Raw genomic sequence first — 18,954 nt, 5'->3', positions numbered from 1 at the left:
TCTTCCTGCACTGGTGTGCCAGCCTGTCCCTCACTACGCCAGTATCTCCACTCTGCCTCCCTGCGTTCTTCCTTTCTCACACAGGGCTCTGCAGTCTCCTCATCTCCTCACTGTTTTCCAGTTGCGTCATGTAAGCTTCATTTGCGGCCCGGTTGGGAAGGAGACACTCACAAACGTCCTCCTCCACCGACCACCATCTTGGAAATTGGGCTTGGTGTTTTTGAAGAGAGGCAGTGTATAAAACAACAAAAAAATGTGATTAAAGTTCACAAATGTACTGAAATTTGTAATCCAATGGGGGCATTTTGATAGAGGTTGTCTGCTTAAATGCTGCAATAAAGTTCTGGGCTGTGTTTAATGACCCTAATAACTACCAAAGTGCAGTCCAATTGAATAGCATCTTGTCAGCAGCCAGGTCTGCTTACAGTAAAAAAAAATTGTACATATCTATTGATATGTGTAACAAGAATTGAAATGACTTACCCAGATGGGTTTGTCAACTTGCTGTGCAATATTGTATAATAGAACAACTGGAAACCTCGAATGCACCGAGCCCTGATGAGCACATATAACAATAAGGCATCAGCCAGACATATGGGATCAGGTACATTTTGGGCTTTTTGGTAACATCCTCAAAAATTCAAAGATGCCTAATACATGTCCAATGTAATTATTAGGTCCTATTTTTCAAAAGAGCAGGCACACACCCTCTTTACTATTGTTTACAATCTTTGCTTAATGTTTACAGTAAGGTATTTGCAATGTTAATTCTTAGGGAGTTAAATCCCTCGAGTTGTGAAAAGGCTATACTATCTCCAGTACAACAGTTCAGAAAAGGTTCAGGAACTATAGGTAATGTAATATTAAATGTTCTGAGAGCTCCAGCCCCTTTAAGTCCCCTACCTTGACCTATATGCAGAATTGAAAAAGGTAGATTGACTGAATCATTGGTGAAGTGACTGAATGTGCGTATCAATCAGGGATTGCTTAAAATAATCATATTACTTTTCTCGGAAACTCATGTAAGGCTGAATTCAACTAAGGAGTTTGCAGATGAGATCGGAGTAAATCTGAGCCTAAAACAAGGTAGTGCTTTGGCCTCGATCCTCTTTAATTTATTCCTTGCAGATTTAGTGGTAGCACTCCACGATAAGAGACATTTTCAGCCTAGATTCGATCATAAACATTTATCTTGGCATATGCAGATGATATTCTATTGTTTGATTGGATTCGATAGGCCCCCAACATTCTCTAGATACGGTCCAACTACATACATGCCATGGCAAATTCCGTGGAAATGAACATTTCTAAAACATTTCTAAAACAAAAATAATGGTCTTTCAGCAATCTCTGAAGTGAAAGCTCAAATTTACATGGTGGCTAGAAGGCCAGAAGCTAACAGAGTGGTCAGGGACTTCCCTTACCTTGGAGTTTGGGTAATTTCAAAGGGCTGTTGCCATTGTGTGCAGCTACTAGAGCATTCCACTGTGAATATGGAGGTTCCACTCTTCTGCCACTGGTTAAGCTTCATAAAATAAAAGTAATACAAAATGCACTATAAGGGGTGGGTGCCAGGTTAGATATCTCTGATCACTTCCTCTCTTGGGTCAAGGGCAGCTTCTGGAAAACCGTTTTGTGTATTTTTGCAATGGTGACTCTTATCCAAGACATTGCAGCAGAATGTGGACTGACATCGCTGGTATGTTCAGTAATAATAAGAAAGACCATTCTGTATCTAATGATTTTGTTTGCTGAATAGAATTTTCTATTAAGCATTTCAAGGGAATCTGTAGCATTGTGTAATTTAATGTTTTAAGGCTTTTCTATGCAATTTTACTTATAGGATGAAATGTTTCTTGGGAAAATCAATTATAAATAGTATGACCTGGCGATATAAAATAAATAAAAGAGAAGTACCCCAAATGGCACCTGACTAATAATTTTCATTTTATTTAACTAAAAAATGCAGTTTTAGAATATATTACAATTAATCAGAAATGTACAGATAGGCCAACAAGATTTTGTTTGGGAAATCTAGACTAAAGAGGTTGGAAACTTTATAGATTGTAGTGGTGTAGTGGTGAAGTGGTGAAGTGAACATTTCTCATGAGGACTGCTGTTAAATATGGTGCAAATGTGACGGGGAAATGGAATTTTTGGACCGTTTGTTCCTAATACGGAGGCCTTAGGAACAGAAGCTTTTATAGAAATATTTGATGTATTTTTGCACTATTGTGGAAGGGTTTATATTAAACCAAAGCAAAAATAAGTTAATCTGTGTTCTAATCAAATAATTATGAGCTGCTATCAAGGAGTCTGAGCTCCTGTTAATGAATAATTTCTCCCATTAATGAGCATGAAGTTCAGCCAATGAACAAGAGCTGCTATTAATGAGTCTTAGCACTCATCAGAGAGTCTGGGTTATCCCAATGAGACTGAGGACCTATGAAAGAACCTACACTTTATCTCTGAAGCCAACCACCTCTGAATGAGTCTGATCTCCTAGCAATAAGTCTGAACTCCTCTGAATTAAATCACATCCTTTATCAATAAGGCTTAGCACCTATCAATAAGGTGACACCTTGTCAATGCATCTGTGCTTCTGTCAAAGGGTCTGATCTCATAGCAGTGAGATGAGGTCATATTAAGGATTTTGAAATAGATGTCCATTATGTGTGTATGAGGATGAGACATGAATGCACTGTTATTTTGCTAATGTTTCAGGGAATTGAGAGCTTTGTATCTACTCCTGTTATTTCAAACTGCACATATTCAAAGGGTAGCTGATCCTATGTCCTTCTACAAAACCCCAAATAGTTTTAACATCATCCGTTGAATTGCAAAATATATTTACCAAGCTTGGATTAAAAGGACTTGAAGAATACAAGGGCTGTCTACTAATAACAGTAATATTGGGATACCCTCACAATTTGCTGTTTTGTAGTGGCCAGAAGTCATAAATATAGGTACCTAAGCAAGACAATTGTCTATGCACATAGCACTTTCTCAGAATGTGACACCTCCAGGATGGATGGATATTTTATGTAAAGGAATGCTGTACTTCCTTTTATTTCTATTTTTGTATATTGTTGTCTTTTTATAGTTCTAGACTGTTTTTATAATTGACAAGTCTTAACCATGTACTTGTTTTAAATATATGTGTATGTGTAATTATGTGTTTGTTGCTGAAGGTAAATTGTCGAATAAAGCTTATGAAACGTAAAGGTAAACGATTCTGAATTTCTATAAAAAAGTCAGCTTCAATACTGGGTCTGACTATATCAATTAATATGTGCTTTGTAAGGAATCAGGAGTGAGACTCGGCCACAAGGGCATTGTGTTGATTGCTATAAACATTTATTAACAGAAAAGAGGGTTGGAGAAAGACCTATCTCTCCCTATGAGGGATTTCCCTGACTTAACGAAACAAAACAATGTCAATGACAGAATGTCCAAAAGCAAAAGAGTTCTCTGTCCTGTGTCTGAAATCCTAGCCTGCAGGGTCGGATTGGCCCCTCGGCCTTTCGGCCCGTGGTCGGGCCGAAATCATCCCTGGGGCGTGGGGGCCGGTTTCTGGCCATGCTTGGGCCGGTTTGGAAGAAAAAATAAATACATTTTGAAAAAATCAAAAAGCTTTCATCCTTCTTAGGTCAATACATTAGTACCAACACAGGTTGGGTGATATTGCATGCATATTTGTTCTATAACAAAGAGCTTAAGCGTAAGTGCTATACAATAACATATAATCATTTGGCCTTGGATTCACAGTACTTTAGTGTACTTGGTGACAATGCTCTGTGATGCCACTTCCTGTTTTGTCAAGGGGTGAAAGGTCGTGTTTCATCACTTCCTGGGATGTCACTTTGGGGTTCACATTTCTCACTTTTCTCATCACTTCCGGTGATGTCATCAGAGGTCAAGGGTCTTGAGGCGAGGGGTGGGCTACTTTTTTGATGCAAGGGGTGAGCCACTTCTTTTGTTCGGTGACAGGGCCTATTTCTTGTCCCAGTCCGACCCTGCTACCCTGACTCTTACATTCTAAACCTAAGAGAATGTGAAAAAGGGGTATAGTCTCTGAACTTGTTAAAGGTGGTTCCTTCCACTATTACAACACAAAGCTTCAAAAGGGTGCAAAAAGAACCCACAAAATCAAAGTTGCACAAGCCTCAAAAAGGGGCTCCATTCCCATGATGTTTCTCAGAATGATTTACTACTCATCATACTCAGGAGGTGTTCTGGTTTTTGGAGTGGTTCTTTGGCATTTCACACCTTCAAAATGATACGGTCCAAGGGAGGTGCTTCCCTTCCCCTTGTTTTTTTTTCCAATGTGCACAACCTTCCAATCAGGGATATGCTTTTCTTTCCTGGGGCTTCCTCAGCTCCTTAGACTTTACAAACATAATTCCTTTCCTTAGGATTCTATAGCTCTTTAATCACAGAAGTATGTTTCCCTTCCCCTGGATTTCACAGCCTCAAGGGATTTTCTGTCTCTCTGTGATTGTCCAATTTTTTAATTTCTCACTCAGGGGTTATGGCTCTCTTCCCCTAGACTATGTACAACCTTAATAGGTTGTGCTCCCTCTTACCAATTCTCACAGTACATTTCACATTGCCTGGTGTAGTCTCCAACCAGGCTTTCACACCTTTTACTTTGTACTCTCCTACAAAGCTTTCTTAACTCTTACTTTACGCATTCACTTTTCTCGTATGTCTGGTATACTCTCCTGCCAGGGCTTTAACAGTAGGTAGCACCAAAGGGGTATGAGTCTTCCTTTGTGCTTTTACAACGTTCACTTTGTATTGGGGGGCAGGTCCCAGACTTGCAATCTCGTTGCCTGGTGTACTCTCCTGCCAGGGCTTTTACAACATACACTTTTGAGTGCGGGCCCCAACTCGCCACACGTTGCCTGGTGTACTCGCTTGCCAGGTCTTCATCAACATATGTTTATTATGCTCAATTACCCTCCTACTGGTTTCCCTTATTAATACTTTCAGTGTTCCAGTTCCCTTGCTTGAGTTCACTTTCATACCACTTTTGTGTGCTGCACGGTCTATCCTACGAAGAGCCCTGGTGTCCCACTTCCCTTGCTTGGGCTCCTCTGTCTAATGCCTATTTATAGACTCATTAATAGGCAACTCTCAATAATAGGACCTCCAGTTTGTGGCTTGTTGGGAGCAGCTCAGAGTCCTTGATAGGTTCTGCTCAGGCTTATTGTCAGGTCTTCATACTCATTTACTGTACTCAGTCAGACTCATTGTAAGGATCTCAGGGTCATTAATATGTGCTGACATTCATTGATAGGAACCAAGCTTTATTTATAGGAGCAAATCTTCACTGACAAAGTCAGACTCATAAGAGCAAAAAGGTTTTGGTAAAAGTGCAAACTCATTTATGTGGATTTGTGCACAATGATTCAGAAGGTTGTTACTGGGATGGGGGCTGGAAGTAAGTTGGATAAGGTTATGACAGACCCTCTGCTCGATCAGAATCAGCCCATGTGACAGATCAAACAGGTCTATAGTGTCCTTAGAGATGCGGTATACACAGACAGTCAGTGTGGTAGGAATCATGCCGAGCTTAGAAGACTGGATGGAACATATGTACGAACTGAGCAAATATTTCAGGGGGGCCAGCCAGTGGTGATGAATAGGCAAAACGTTCTCTTGCTGTTTACAGAGATTCCAAACTTGAGAGAAATCTCCACCAAAGACATTTTGAGAGTGGAATTTATAGATGGTGATAGAGTGGACTTGATCACTTTGGATATAACATCTAAAATAGTCTTTGATGTCATATTGAAGGAATCAGCATTAATGAGACAGCTTGGTTATGATTTAACAGCATATACTTCACCTCCTATGTCTGGCACTTGGTCCCGGTCAAGATCTGATATTCCACACACTAAAGAAATGCTAATTGCTGTAATCAAGGGCTATGAGTTAAGCTGCAAGTGAATTTTAATCTCGAATCATATGCCTTCAAAGTCTACAGTGCAGGATTGGTCATGGGTCTAACAAGCTTTGTGTGCAAGTGATTCGGATGGATGATCTAATTTTCAGGTCCTTTAACAAACCGTTGAAACTATTGTGTTGGAATTCTCATGGATATAAACATCTATACGACAATGTAGAGTTGGGGAAATTGCTAAATAATATTTTCCAGGATACATGATTGTTATCACAGCCGGAAATGAACGGTTATTCATTTGCGGTTCAACCTGCCAGAACTAGTTGGGGGGTGGTGCCCTTCAGGAGGTCTTCTATCTGCAATGAAGTTTGGCCAGACGACGTCTTTGAAAATATCTTATGATATTCAGCCAAGAGCCTTGAGTATAGAAGTGGAAATGGGCAAAGAGGGGGATCAGAGGACAATAATGATAATTGTCAACGTGTATTGGCATCATGGGGTGGCCCCACGTCATCGCTTTCTAGAGACACTCCAAATATTTCTGGAAGAGGGGTGCATAGAGCACAGAAGGGGTTATATTCTGGTTGGGAGGGATTTGAATTCCACTTGTGTGCTCTCTGGTAAACAGGAAGTAGGTATATACTGCCTGAGTGAATTTAATCAACAATGTCATACGTTGGTGAATGGGAGGAAAAGGTTATCTTGCTTGTCATCATTAGGGTTGTGCAGACTCAACAGAAATATACTGGGTGATATGTGCTTGACTGCGACTTGGCATAATGGGAATTTGGCATCCTTGATCGATTATATCTTTGTGGATCATCTTTTATGACAGTATTGCGGGGGCATGACCATTTTACAGACCTAATTTAACGATCATAATATGTTGTCATTAGATTTTACTATCATGAATGAAGGGTATGCTTCCATAATTAGGGGGCAATCGCTGTAACCCTTGGGAGGAAGCGAATAAAATGGAGGAGCCTGAAGAATATGATCCTGTTTAATGATTATCTGAGGAGTGTTGTGATTAATACCAGCTATGATTGGATACAGGGAATATATGCCTCAGAATCCTTTCATGCCTTCATCGATGACATGTTGATTAATCAGTTCTGCTCTAAGCAAGGTGTGAATCTGGGAAGACGGTTAATGGTCATGCTCATATTAATGTTCAACAAATAAAAGATAAGGAAAACTGTATGAAGAGGGAAGTAAGGCATTTAGCTAGAACATCAGTGATTGCCTTGACCCATATTGTAGCCATAAAAAATGTGAAATACCATAATTGGTTCAAGAATCGTAGGTGGAATCCATGGCATTTTGGGTATGCAAATTAGCTCAAGGCTTTCAGGACTATACTGCACTGATGATCCCTAATAAGGGTAAAACCAGGTATGTAGTTGTCCTGGCAGCCTTGCAAATGTCTGTCTTGGGTTGATTAAGCTATGTATAAAGTAGCACTGCCCTCTTAGACAAAGACAATTTCCTGGAGAAAAAGGTTTGCATTTGAGCTAATTTGCATACCCACAATGTCTTGCTGTTGTGGATCAGAACTGGAGGTGAACTTCCAGCAAACACTACTAGGTGGTGTTTTGGAATTTGTGACTTGGTTCAAATGGACACCAAGTACTTGGTAATTGTTTCTAGTGGAATATTATGAATAGAACAAGGTTGTGTACAAGTTGAATTGGACTTTATTAGAGTAGGTAGAAAGCACTTTATTGCACTTTATTACACAATAGCACTTTGTAGACTGGAATGTGGTGAATAACAAATCTGGTAAACCCACTGGGGCAGGACCTTGCAGCAGATTTGTCTCCACTTACAGGTAACGGGGTCATGGTATTAACAACTTTGACCCGTCATTTTAAAATAGTGCCACCGCACTCGTTTTTGTATCAATGTATGCGGTTGGACCGAGTCGCGGCCAGACAGGATTACACTGCTGTGGTTTGAATGTAATTATTAATATTTGGCCACTTGGCACAGCAAGCTAATTATATTATTACGCCAAGTCTAGATGATGAGTAGGGGAGTACATAATTGTTAACATATCTGCAGTTTAAGGTATTAACAGATGATATTATATACACAATGATTCCGACTAACTAATAACCAGTCAAGTATGGCCACCGTTATTTCAACAGGCAATATGAATCAGACTCTTTAGTCACATGATCAAGAATTAGGAAACTCCAGGAAAATGTAGAAATAAAGAAAGTCTGCATTTGTATGTTTGTAATTTTTTGCCTGAGGAAGTCCGTGAATAGGGGTGGAACGTGTGGCGCACGAAGGGTCGTTTTGAGGACCTCACATGTTGTTCGTAAATCCATGCTGATTGATATCTTCATTATGATGATGATATTTAACTTTAATAAATTCATGTTTTTTGCACAAGTATTTCGGACCGAGTGCTCTTTTTAAAGTTCGCACGGGCAACTTCAGAAGCTGAGCAATTGTTGTATATATATATCACTAGTCAGAGTTATTTCAACCAATATCTGTTGGCATTTCATAGTCAATCAGCAGGCTGAATGGCCACTCACAGGCCTGCTGCAGGTTTTAACTTTAGGTCTGAATAAAGCACACTGAACCCTGCATCCGTTTAGGGTGGATACACTGAGTAATATTAAGTTGGGTAATAGTGGCAACTCCTTTGTTACAGTGATTTGAGCCCCTAGTGTTTTAAGACCAGGCGTGGACAGACTTCTAGGACAATGCTGAAAGGGCTGGCCCAACAGACCAGTGAAGGATGGCTTTTTGCGCCAGTTTTTTTAACCTATATTACTGTGTAGTTGGTAGTTGTTAGTAATGTTAGGCACTAGCCACGCCAAGAAATTTGTTGTGAAAATTCACGAATTGCAGCTCACACATTTTCACCCCTTGCATTTTGGTGCCCTGGTCTATTTTCTTTCCCAATTGTTAGCACTATACATGATGACCTTATTTTCTGATATTACTATTGTACAGAATGCATTTTTTGTGAACAGGATAATAGTTCTGCACAAGACGCAAATGTGACAAAGACTGACATTTGGAGCAAGACAAACTTTAAATTGCCGCCACGGTGCCTGCATCAGTACTGAGAGTCCCATGTCCCAAAGAAGCAGCACCATCCGTAGACGTGTCTTATTATTCCTAATGGCAATGCATGTGTTGTTTAACAGGTGGAGGATGAGCTGGTTGCTCTGCAGAAGAAGCTCAAAGGCACAGAGGATGAACTGGATAAGTATTCCGAAGCTCTGAAAGACGCCCAGGAGAAGTTAGAACAAGCTGAGAAGAAAGCAACTGACGTACGTAAGATGTGATGTTATGTTAAAGGTATTTATATAGCGCACCGTCATTAAAGGAATTGGTCCCAAGGCGCTCTGGCGGATCTGTAAACAGGAAGGAGGGCGGGAGGAGGAGATGCACAGTCCTTCTCTCTAAGGTGTGGGAGCTGTACTTAGTATTAAACCGTTGGTTACTGGATCAATGATGGCTGCATTTCTGTGTAATACAATAACCAGATAAAAATGCAAGTCTATCGAGGTGGCGGTGAAGCCGGTATAGGTGGGGCCTGCCTCATTTGGAGTTTTTACATTAATTTGACAGTGGTAACTAGTAGATATTGGAAGGAGAGTGAGTGAGTGGGCGAGTGAGTGAATGAGTGAGTGCGTTACTACAATGAGAGCACTGGAAAATGAAGTCCTCCACAGGAGTGCAATTTCGTGAGACTTCCCGCTGGTGTGGACCAAAGCTGCTCTCATTCAGCATGGAATTCCTACTTGAAGCTCATAGCACCCTTGTCCGCTGTGCAGAGTCTGCTAGCAGGGGTGCGTGTCTGTGCCAATTGCAATGGTTGCTAGTGGGAAATCGGTATTTAAGGGAAGGTTGTGGTTGCCAAACAGGTATTGGAGGGATAGTCTGTAGTGGCCAAATAGTTCAGTGCTACTCCAGCGGGTGTGAAGAAGCAGGTCTGAGCTAAGGTATGCACAATGGGGACTGTGTGAGGCCTTCTGGTTGTAGGAGCTCTTGGAATGCAGATTCGATGGCCAGGTATGAGGAGTGAGAACACCACGAGTAGCAAGACATATTTCTAAAGCAGTTTTGCAGAGCTTTTTGTGGACCAGTATTCTGATCTCCTAAGACCTCCCGCTCTCTAACCCTCTCACCACTCCGCTCTCCTGGAGTGATCACTTTCTGCATTCCTCCCACCTCTCTCTCTCTACCCCTCAGGCCAAGCCGTCTCCAGCACTGTCACCCACCTCCTCGGTCATCCGACCCATGAAGCGTGCGTGTCAGTTGAGGCTTTCACCACTACTTTCTCTCCTCCTCCTGCACCTTTGGCTGACTCACACCCTGACACAGCCCTCTCTTACCTTCATCTCTCTATCTCTAACACCCAGGATGTCCTGGCCCCTGTCATGAGGATCCACTTGAAGCCTAAAGCCAAGTGCAGCTCTTGGTACGATTCCGACCTCGCCACCCTTAAACGCAAGTGTAGTGTGGTGGAGAGGAAATGGAGGGCTTCTGGGGCACCCCCTGACAAATTGACCTGCTGCCTGCCTGCCCGAAGGGCAGTACAGACTCTCTGTCCTTTCTAAGAAGAGAGCCTTCATCCAAGCTGGCGTCTCTGCGGCATCTAACAACTCAGCCAAACATTTCAAAATCTGCAAAGGGCTGGCCAATCCTGCTGCAATCTGTACCTCTCCTATTCTCTCCTAGGCCCTCTGCACAGCCTTGGCTTTTCATTTCACCACTAAAACTCAGATCATCCTGTTCACCCTCTCTTCCTCCTCTTCCTCCTCCTTCTCTTCTACCACTCCTCGCCCGTCTAAGGCCGTCTCTCCTCCTCCTTTCTCCTCATTTGCCCTGTTCACCCCTGACGATGTTTCTAGACAAGCGTGACCTATGAAAGTCTTATCAAAGCAGGTTCTCCCCTGTTCTTCCTGAAATATCAAGGACGATATTGACACCCTTGCTCCAGCCTTGGCAGATTTCTGTAATCACTCCTTTGCCACTGGAACTTTCCCCTCCCCCCTCAATCACTCGCTTGTGCACCCCCTTTTAAAGAAGCCCTCAGCCGATCCTTCCTCTCCAGCTAACTATCGCCGGATCTCCATCACTCCTTTCCTGGGCAAAAGCTGGCCATCTCCCAACTTAATCTGCATACTGAATCTGTCGGTTGTCTCCCCAACCACCAGTGTGACTTCAGAGCTGTCACAAGCATGGAAACTGAACACCAGTGAAGGCCTGCTCTCTAATCCTGACTCTCATCTTCCTTCTGTCCTCATTATCCTCAATCTATTCTCTGCTTTTGACACAGTCAACCAGGCCATCCTGCTCATTTGCCTCCGTGACAACCTGGGTATCACTGATCAGGCCCTAGCCTGGTTGACCTCCATTCTCACCGACCGACCCTCGCATGTTCAACTGGGGTCTTTCCTCTCTTCTATCTCTCTCTCTACTCGTGGTGTTCCCCAGGGGTCTAACCTCTCACCCTTGTTTTTCAACAGCTACCTGGCACCTCTTGCCCACTGCATCACTACTTTCTGTCCAATTTTCAGTGTTATGCAGATGACACCCAGCTCTCTTAAAGGCTTCTGTCAGCCATCTCTGCTCCTTCTCTCATACCAGAGTGTCTGGCAGCAATTCAGGAATGGTGTGCACCAACGATCTCTGCCTTAATTCCAGTAAGACTGAGATCCTTCTCATTGGGACACCTGCTCCATCATTTCCTCTCTCTCTCTCTCTCTCTCTCTCTCTCTCACCCCCCACTCTGGGCCAACTTCCTGCTCCTTCCTGTGAGGCTAAGAACCTTGGTGTCATCTTCAACTCCACCCTCTCCTTCTCTCTTTGCAACTCTGATGTCGCTAAGAAGTCAAACTATCAGCTGCACCTCCTCAGAGGTATTCTTCCTTTTCTCACTTTCCCCCAGAAGTTCACTGTCTCCAGAGCTCTGGTCCTCTCTAGGCTGGAATACTGCAACAGCCTCCTGCTAAATCTGCCTGCCTCTACTCTTCGACCATTACAACTTATCCAGAACAGGACTGCGATACTTGTCCTTGGCCTCAAGCCCAGGGATCATATCTCTCCAGTCCTGACATTTCTTCACCTGCTCCCCGTGGCTGCAAAGATCAAGTTCATGACCCTCTGCATTGTCCACAAGGCTTTCTGGGGTCTGGGACCTCTCTACCTCCAGCTTTCTCTTCCAAAACATCTTCCTTCTCAAGCTGTCCGCTCATCCACATCCAACTCTCTGAGGATCAGATGCTTCTCCAAGCTGAGAGTTGGGGGCATATCTCTCTCCTCGGCCGGGGCCAGCCTCTGGAACAGCCTCCCTGCCTTTCTTAAACGTGAGCAGAACCACCTCCAGTTTCGGAAGCAAAACAAGACATTCCTTTTCATTTCCGCTTTCTCTCTTCCTCTCCCCTGCTGACGTACCTGACTACTCCATGCACAGGTCACCTGGATACCCTCTGAACTCAGGGGCCAGGCTCCTACATGTCCCGTTGCCCCTGCACTGCCTCCAGGCTCCCCCAGCACTTAAGGTCTGTACCTGCAAGCCTACAGTCCCTTCTCTCTGCACTTATGAGCCACCCGCTGGCTGCACTTATTGATTTACCTGCACTTCTCCCTTGCCCTCCCCCCGCCCCCGGGCACTTCTTGTCTTCCCTCTTCCCCACACTTGCTCGATCTGAATGACACAAGGCCTAGTAAGATTGTTGGTTTGGCCTCCCTTGTTTTTCTCCCTCCTTGTCTTTTCGTGCCTAAAAACACTTGTGTACAGACGCGTTATAAATGCCATATCGTATCATATCATATCTATCATATCCTACCAGGTTTATACAATCTCTCATTCACAACCTACCCTAATTGACATATATCCTTCCTCTGAACATCTATCAGCCATTTCTACATTTGGGCTCACCCTTAACCTGTACTGGAGTGATGGGTAATAGTGTGTTGGAGTCCAAAGGTTTTGCAGACGATATAGCTTTTGAGAAGTGATTTTATGATGGAGGAACAATGTTCCCTGACACAGGGAGAAGCAGGAGGCATTCCAGAAACTGAGAGCAAAGGGACAATGCAGTGGCGTGGCAAGAGAAGCCAAAGGAAAGCGACAAGACAAAGAAAGCGGAATGGGAGCAGATGATATGACAGAAGCATGGGGTGGAAAGGAAGCACGTTGATGGATGGCAAGTTTATCATCAGTGTGACACAGTGGAGTCAGTGGGCCTGGGGGCCCTGGGAGAAATTTGTAGGTTATGTAACGGGGAGACGATAGTTGACAAAGCCAATAGTTTGGGGTTCTGTTCGGTCAAAAGCTGTTCTTCATTTCCACAGACAGATAGGCTGATGTGGAATACCCGGGGAAAGGGCAGGCAAAGGGAGGCGATACAGGAGGCTTGAACCGCGGAATTCATGAATGAGCGCAAGGGTAGATCGATGAATAAATGAATAAGTGCATGTATGGAGGAATGAGAATGGAACAGAGAGATGAATACATGAAAGTGTAAGGACAAAGGAGAGCTTGAAAATTGCTGGATGGCCTCACTGACCTTAGAAGAATGCAAGCAGAACTTCCAAATAGGAGAAAAGGGGCGGGGTTTCGCTACTCACAACTGCAACACTGGGTGATTCACTAGTCAAAGCCACAGTGATCACATCCTTCACTCCTCTGGAATACGCCAGGCAGGATAGGACAGAGAAGGGGAGGGTATCCAAGATGTACAAACTCTATCCAAACTCTTTGAGGTCTTGGACTCTGAATACTATTTTTTGTGTATGTATAGATGGTTGAGGGCGATGGGGAGCGAGATAGACATGGGGACCCGGTATTGCATCTGGAGCAGAACACACAAATCTTACTGACCACGAAAGGAATGCATGCTCGAGGTCTGTTATGGCTGATATCGCACCCTGCAGCAATTACAGAAAATCATACTAACTTCCTTGCTGGTATGGTGGTGAATACAGTCCACATGTTCTTTTCATGTGTGACAGCTCAAGGGTTGTAGGAAGAGGTACTCACAAGGATCAAAGAAATTATGGGCAAGAACTGCCAGTGGATCAATTAGTGGCCCTCCTGGGAGAGGTAGATGTTGGGCAGCACTACCCGATGCCGGGACAAATCACAACACTCATCACCCACAACTGTTCTCTACACAATGCAGACTGTGTTCTGTGATCTTTAGCATCCTACAGTATAGTGCCACATGATATGATATGTTTATTTATATAGCGCCTATACACAATGTGTTTCAAAGTGCTTCACGACAAGGGAGGGAAAAAGAGAAAATACAAAACATTCTAACAGGTCATGAACAACAAGAATGTGAAATTAACTATCGTACTCGGCCTAGCGACATTTCAGATAGTGCTAAGACACAGCTAGGAAGGAAATGGGAACAGACAGGCGACTACCGTACTAGGCCTGACGACATTTCTGGTAGAGCCGGAGAATTACACAAGGTGAGGGAGAGGGGAGGAGAAAGGAGGGAGAGGAACAAAACAAGCGATTATCGTACTAGGCCTGATGACATTTCAGATAGTGCTGGAGGGGGAGGGGAGGAATAACAAGTAAGCGGGGGAGAAAACAAACATTTGTTACTATCATACTCGGTCCAGGGAACAATTATGATAGATTAAGTGCATAGAAAAAAGTAAGGGAGGGGGGAATAGAGAGAAAGAAGGGGGATGGGAGAGGAGAAGAGAATAGAGAATAAAAACTGAAAAAGAACAGAGAAGCAGAGGGGAGAGTGAGTACAGTTGCAGAGATCAGTAAAACACATAATATTGCAAGTGAACAGAAAATGTAGGCAAGGATTCATGGTGATGATGGGCACAGCATGATTCAGGGCCAACCTGAGTGCGAGATCCAGGGGAGGTCCAACATGAAAGTTGAGGGGGTGAGGCACCAAGAATAAATATGTCCAAAAGTCAAATCCAAGCATTGGCAAAAGTCATTGATGGTGAACCCTTCGTGAATCAAGACAACTCCTGAAATGATTGTGAGGGGGGAGAATGGAAGAAAGGGATAAGGGGAGAAGAAGGAGGGATGAGGGAGAAGAGATCAGGTAAAGCAGGGGGGTGACATCAAGGGTGGCCAGAGGGAGGCTGGGGGCACACAGAGACATCACGGGGGACCAGAAGGAGCTTGAGGGGCACACAGTGACAACACGGGGGACCAGAGAGGGGTGGGGAGTACAACAAGCCAAATGGGGGACTAGAAGGGGGTGGGGGCACACAGCGACATCAAGGGGGACCAGAGGGGGGTGGGGTGCAACAAGCCAACACGGGGGACCAGAGGGTGGTGGGGGGCACACTGCAACATCACAGGGGATGAGAGGGGAGGTGAGGGTACAACAAGCCATCACTGGGGACCAGAGAGGGGTGGGGGCACACAGCAACATCACGGGGGACCAGAGGGGGTGGGGGGCACACAGCGACATCACAGGGGATCAGAGGGGAGTTGGGGGCACACAGCGACATCTCGGGAGACCAGAGTGGGGTGGGGGGCACATAACGACATCACGGGGGACCAGAAGGGAGTTGGGGGCACACAGCAACATCGCGGGGTACCAGCGGGGGGAGGGGGCATATAGCAACATCACAGGGGACCAGAGGAGGGTGGGGGTGTGGGGGGTGCAGGGTACAACAAGCCATCACTGGGGACCAGAGGGGGTGGGGGGCACACAGCGATAATACGTGGGACCAGAGGGGGGTGGGGGCTACAACAAGCCAACACAGGGGACCAGAGGGGGTGGGGGGCACACAGCAACATCACGGGGGACTAGAGGGGGGCGGGGGGTACAACAAGCCAAACGGGGGACCAGAAGGGGGTGGGGGCACACAGCGACATCAAGGGGGACCAGAGGGGGTTGGGGGTACAACAAGCCATCATGGGGACCAGAGGGTGGTGGGGGCACACTGCGACATCACAGGGGACCAGAAGGGGGTGGGGGTACAACAAGACATCACTGGGGACCAGAGAGGGGTGGGGTCACACAGCAACATCATGGGGGACCAGAGAGGGGTGGGGGGCACACAGCGACATCACGGGGGACCAGAAGGGTGTGGGTGGCACACAGCAACATCACGGGGTCCAGAGGGGGAGGGGGCATATAGCAACATCACAGGGCACCAGAAAGGGTTGGAGGTACAACAAGCCATCACTGGGGACCAGAGGGGGTAAGGGGCACACAGCAATATCACATGGGATCAGAGGGGGGTGAGGGGCTACAACAATCCAACACAGGGGACCAGAGGGGGGTGGGGGCACACAGCAACATCACGGGGGACCAGAGGGGGGCTGGGGGCATCCCATGCAGAGCAGATAGGGCCCTTAAGGCAGAAGGGATGTGCTGGGCTACACGCAATTCAGTGTGGGCAGGGGCCACAGGGAAATCCTGGGCAGGCAAATAGCATCTTGTGTGACCCTTGTGAGGCGTAGACAGTTCGACCATGGACACAGGCTGCGTAGGGCTTGTGGAGCAAGGCCAGGCGAGGGCTATGGTCATAGGTTGTGTTAGGGAGAGTGTCAGAGGTAGTGTGAAGGAGCGGTACAGTCATGGCATTTTAGGCAGTCAGCACATTACTGAGGCCCCTTAATGGCACAGCATCAGGACCCCACAGATAAGCAGAATACGTGTAGGATGCAATACTGGGCGGAGGCTTTAATGCTTGGACCTGGCAGCCAGCCTGAAGATTTCGTGGAGGCTTGGATAACAAGGAGGTGCGGGAGTGGGGGCACTAGAGCATTTCACATAGCCCAATTTGTTCCACTGTCGTACTTTGAAGTGTACCCGCTCTTTTTATGGATTCACTGTGGTGTGTTTTTATTTCCACAGTTATTGTTCTACTGAAACTCATATTTACCTTTCATCTTTCACATTTTTCTCAGCATAACATTGACGTTCTTTGGAAAAACAATTTATGGGAGATATTTTAAACTTATTGGATGTTCTTTACCGGTTAAATGCATAGGATAAGGTCTGGCATGCTCCCCATGCAGCCAGAGCTCTCAAATCCCAGCCAATAAAACAGCTCCACTTAAACAGCTGGGAAGGTTCCCATTCACCCTTCACTTCATCAGCTGCGACCAGTGCCAAATAAAACATTAAAAAACGTGACTTGATTGCTTTTAAAACTTTATGTGATAAAAACAGAACCGTCCACTTCCCTCCCCTCGGTCCCATCCCCCGCACACACTTTCTCACCTTATAAAGGCCGCAGAGGAAGAGGGATTTGGTCCCACAACCACTGGTTTGTGCATTTCACTTTTTTTGTGTGTTGTCAGTGGACACGTTCACTGCTTGGGAAAGGGTTCCTGGGGCAGGGAATTCACCTCTGTAGGCACACGATGTAGTTCATGCAAAGGCCACGTTCACAAGCACTGCCAGGGCACCTTCTCCACCTGGTGGAAGGGGGCGGAAGGTAGGGTTAGGCTGGCAAGGAAGATCTACACGTCCCTACTGGGACGCGCAATACTTCAGCAGTGGCGCGATCGCTTTGGATAATGACCCTTCTCCAACTTATAAACCATGTCTTCACTGCAGCCAATTAACAAGGGGGGGTCCTGGGAGTCCCTCTGCCAGACATTAGTCCTGGTTACGAGAGACTTACCCAGAGTCTTTAGCTCACTATCTTTCACAGAGAAAAAATATCCCAAACATATCAGTCTTTGTCCTGCCCTGGGGCAGTCCAGCACCGAAATGCTAGGCAATTCTCCTCTGAACAAGAGTACCAATAGAAACCCCAGACACGTGTTTCGGTCTGGTTGGACCCCATCAGTAGGGTGGATCTGTGCCTCTCTAAGAATAGTGAGCAAGAGGTCCACGTCTGGTTTCCCCTAGTAACTTAGGGTAAGACCCAAAGTTACTTAAATATGCAAATTAACAAGGGGGGGTCCTGAGAGTCCCTCTGCCAGACATTAGTCCTGGTTACGAGAGACTTACCCAGAGTCTTCAGCTCACTATCTTTCACTATTCTTAGAGAGGCACAGATCCACCCTACTGATGAGGTCTAACCAGACCGAAACACGTGTCTGGGGTTTCTGTTGGTACTCTTGTCTGCCCCAGGGCAGGACAAAGACTGATATGTTTGGGATATTTCTTCTCTGTGAAAGATAGTGAGCTAAAGACTCTGGGTAAGTCTCTCGTAACCAGGACTAATGTCTGGCAGAGGGACTCCCAGGACCCCCCTTGTTAATTTGCATATTCAAGTAACTTTGGGTCTCACTCTAAGTTACTAGGGGAATCCAGACGTGGACCCCTTGCTCACTATTCTTAGAGAGGCACAGATCCACCCTACTGATGAGGTCCAACCAGACCGAAACACGTGTCTGGGGTTTCTGTTGGTACTCTTGTTTAGAGGAGAATTGCCTAGCATTTCGGTGCTGGACTGCCCCAGGGCAGGACAAAGACTGATATGTTTGGGATATTTCTTCTCTGTGAAAGATGGTGAGCTAAAGACTCTGGGTAAGTCTCTCGTAACCAGGACTAAAGTCTGGCAGAGGGACTCCCAGGACCCCCCTTGTTAATTCACTGCAGCCAATACATTGGGGGGCGGGTCATTATACTGCATTCGTGACCCCTGCATCTCGGGCTGCCAGTCTTAATTACAACCTTGTTCCTTGTAGTGTCTTCCATGTAGAGATTGTCATTAGTCAAACGCAAATGGATTGTTTCTCTCGTGGAGTGCCAAGAGTTGATGGAACATGAATGCAGCAGAACACATACAAAAAGGTCCCCTTCAGGGTACGACGTCCTTTCATCGCCTGCATGTTCATCCCCAGGCATTTTAACCTGCACATTCCATTGAATGTGCTCATCAAATTTTTTAAAGGGGAGGGGGATAAGGGTTTGGGAGGGTAAGCAATAGCAAAAATAAGTGTGGGAGTGGGGCTTGGGGGAGGCTAACCCCCCCCAAAAAAATAAAAAAATGAGATGGAATGTGCACGTTAAAATTACAGGGGATGAAATTACAGGGGATGAAATGACATGGAACACCTTTCAGATGCCTTGCCATGGTCATTCTAGGAACATATATGCCTACTG

General features: G+C 45.4%; 1 protein-coding gene across 1 annotated transcript in view; it reads left to right on the top strand.

The window, feature by feature from the left end:
• The window catches only part of LOC138573356 (tropomyosin alpha-1 chain-like), a 132,235-nt gene that overhangs the window by 37,670 nt on the left and 75,611 nt on the right, over window positions 1–18,954 (top strand). Inside the window, exon 2 of the mRNA XM_069649329.1 lies at window positions 9,079–9,204. Within this exon, the coding sequence (XP_069505430.1) occupies window positions 9,079–9,204 (126 nt within the window). The remainder of the gene's footprint in view (window positions 1–9,078; window positions 9,205–18,954) is intronic.

Source organism: Ambystoma mexicanum, chromosome 1p (assembly GCF_040938575.1).
Source record: "Ambystoma mexicanum isolate Mex_15411 chromosome 1p, UKY_AmexF1_1, whole genome shotgun sequence".
In the NCBI taxonomy this organism is placed as follows: domain Eukaryota; kingdom Metazoa; phylum Chordata; class Amphibia; order Caudata; family Ambystomatidae; genus Ambystoma; species Ambystoma mexicanum.
The sequence above is the reverse complement of the archived record's forward strand: the minus strand, read 5'-3'. Positions and strand labels throughout refer to the sequence as shown.